The sequence below is a fragment of the Buceros rhinoceros genome, unplaced genomic scaffold, assembly GCF_000710305.1.
Source record: "Buceros rhinoceros silvestris isolate BGI_N320 unplaced genomic scaffold, ASM71030v1 scaffold29542, whole genome shotgun sequence".
Taxonomy (NCBI): domain Eukaryota; kingdom Metazoa; phylum Chordata; class Aves; order Bucerotiformes; family Bucerotidae; genus Buceros; species Buceros rhinoceros.
Window position 1 is genome coordinate 1 of NW_010397669.1, and position 371 is coordinate 371.

The following is a 371-nucleotide window of genomic DNA, read 5'->3' on the forward strand; positions in this document are numbered from 1 at the left end:
GGGCTTTGTGGTAGGACCCACTGCCGTAGCCTCGTGCAGAGGGTGGGGTGGTGTGTTCAAAAGGAGGCAACTGGGACATGCCCCAGTCACAGTGGGTGACAGGCTGGCTCCTCATCCCTGGTCCCGGAGTGGGCACGTACCCTTCCAGCAGCTCCGCACCATGGGGGAACGTTCCGTACCCCCAGAACAGCATTTTGGGGTGGTGAGGAGGGGGGACAGCGGTGGTGGCCGGCGGGAGCATCGCTGCGGCTGCGTTTCCAAATGCTCTGCTGGAGTGTGTTGCTTTTGGTGCGATCCCTTCTATTCCCACTGTCTCTCATTAGGTTTGCAAGTAGGCACTATTCTGATTCATATATCTGTAACTGTCCCAG

General features: G+C 58.5%; 1 protein-coding gene across 1 annotated transcript in view; it reads left to right on the forward strand.

Moving 5' to 3' along the window:
- Nucleotides 1–323: 323 nt before the first annotated feature.
- DLGAP3 (discs, large (Drosophila) homolog-associated protein 3) overlaps nt 324–371 on the forward strand; it is a gene marked incomplete at both ends in the record, with an annotated part of 4509 nt that continues 4461 nt past the window's right edge. Inside the window, one exon of the mRNA XM_010146351.1 lies at nt 324–368. Coding sequence (XP_010144653.1) covers nt 324–368 — 45 coding nt within the window. The remainder of the gene's footprint in view (nt 369–371) is intronic.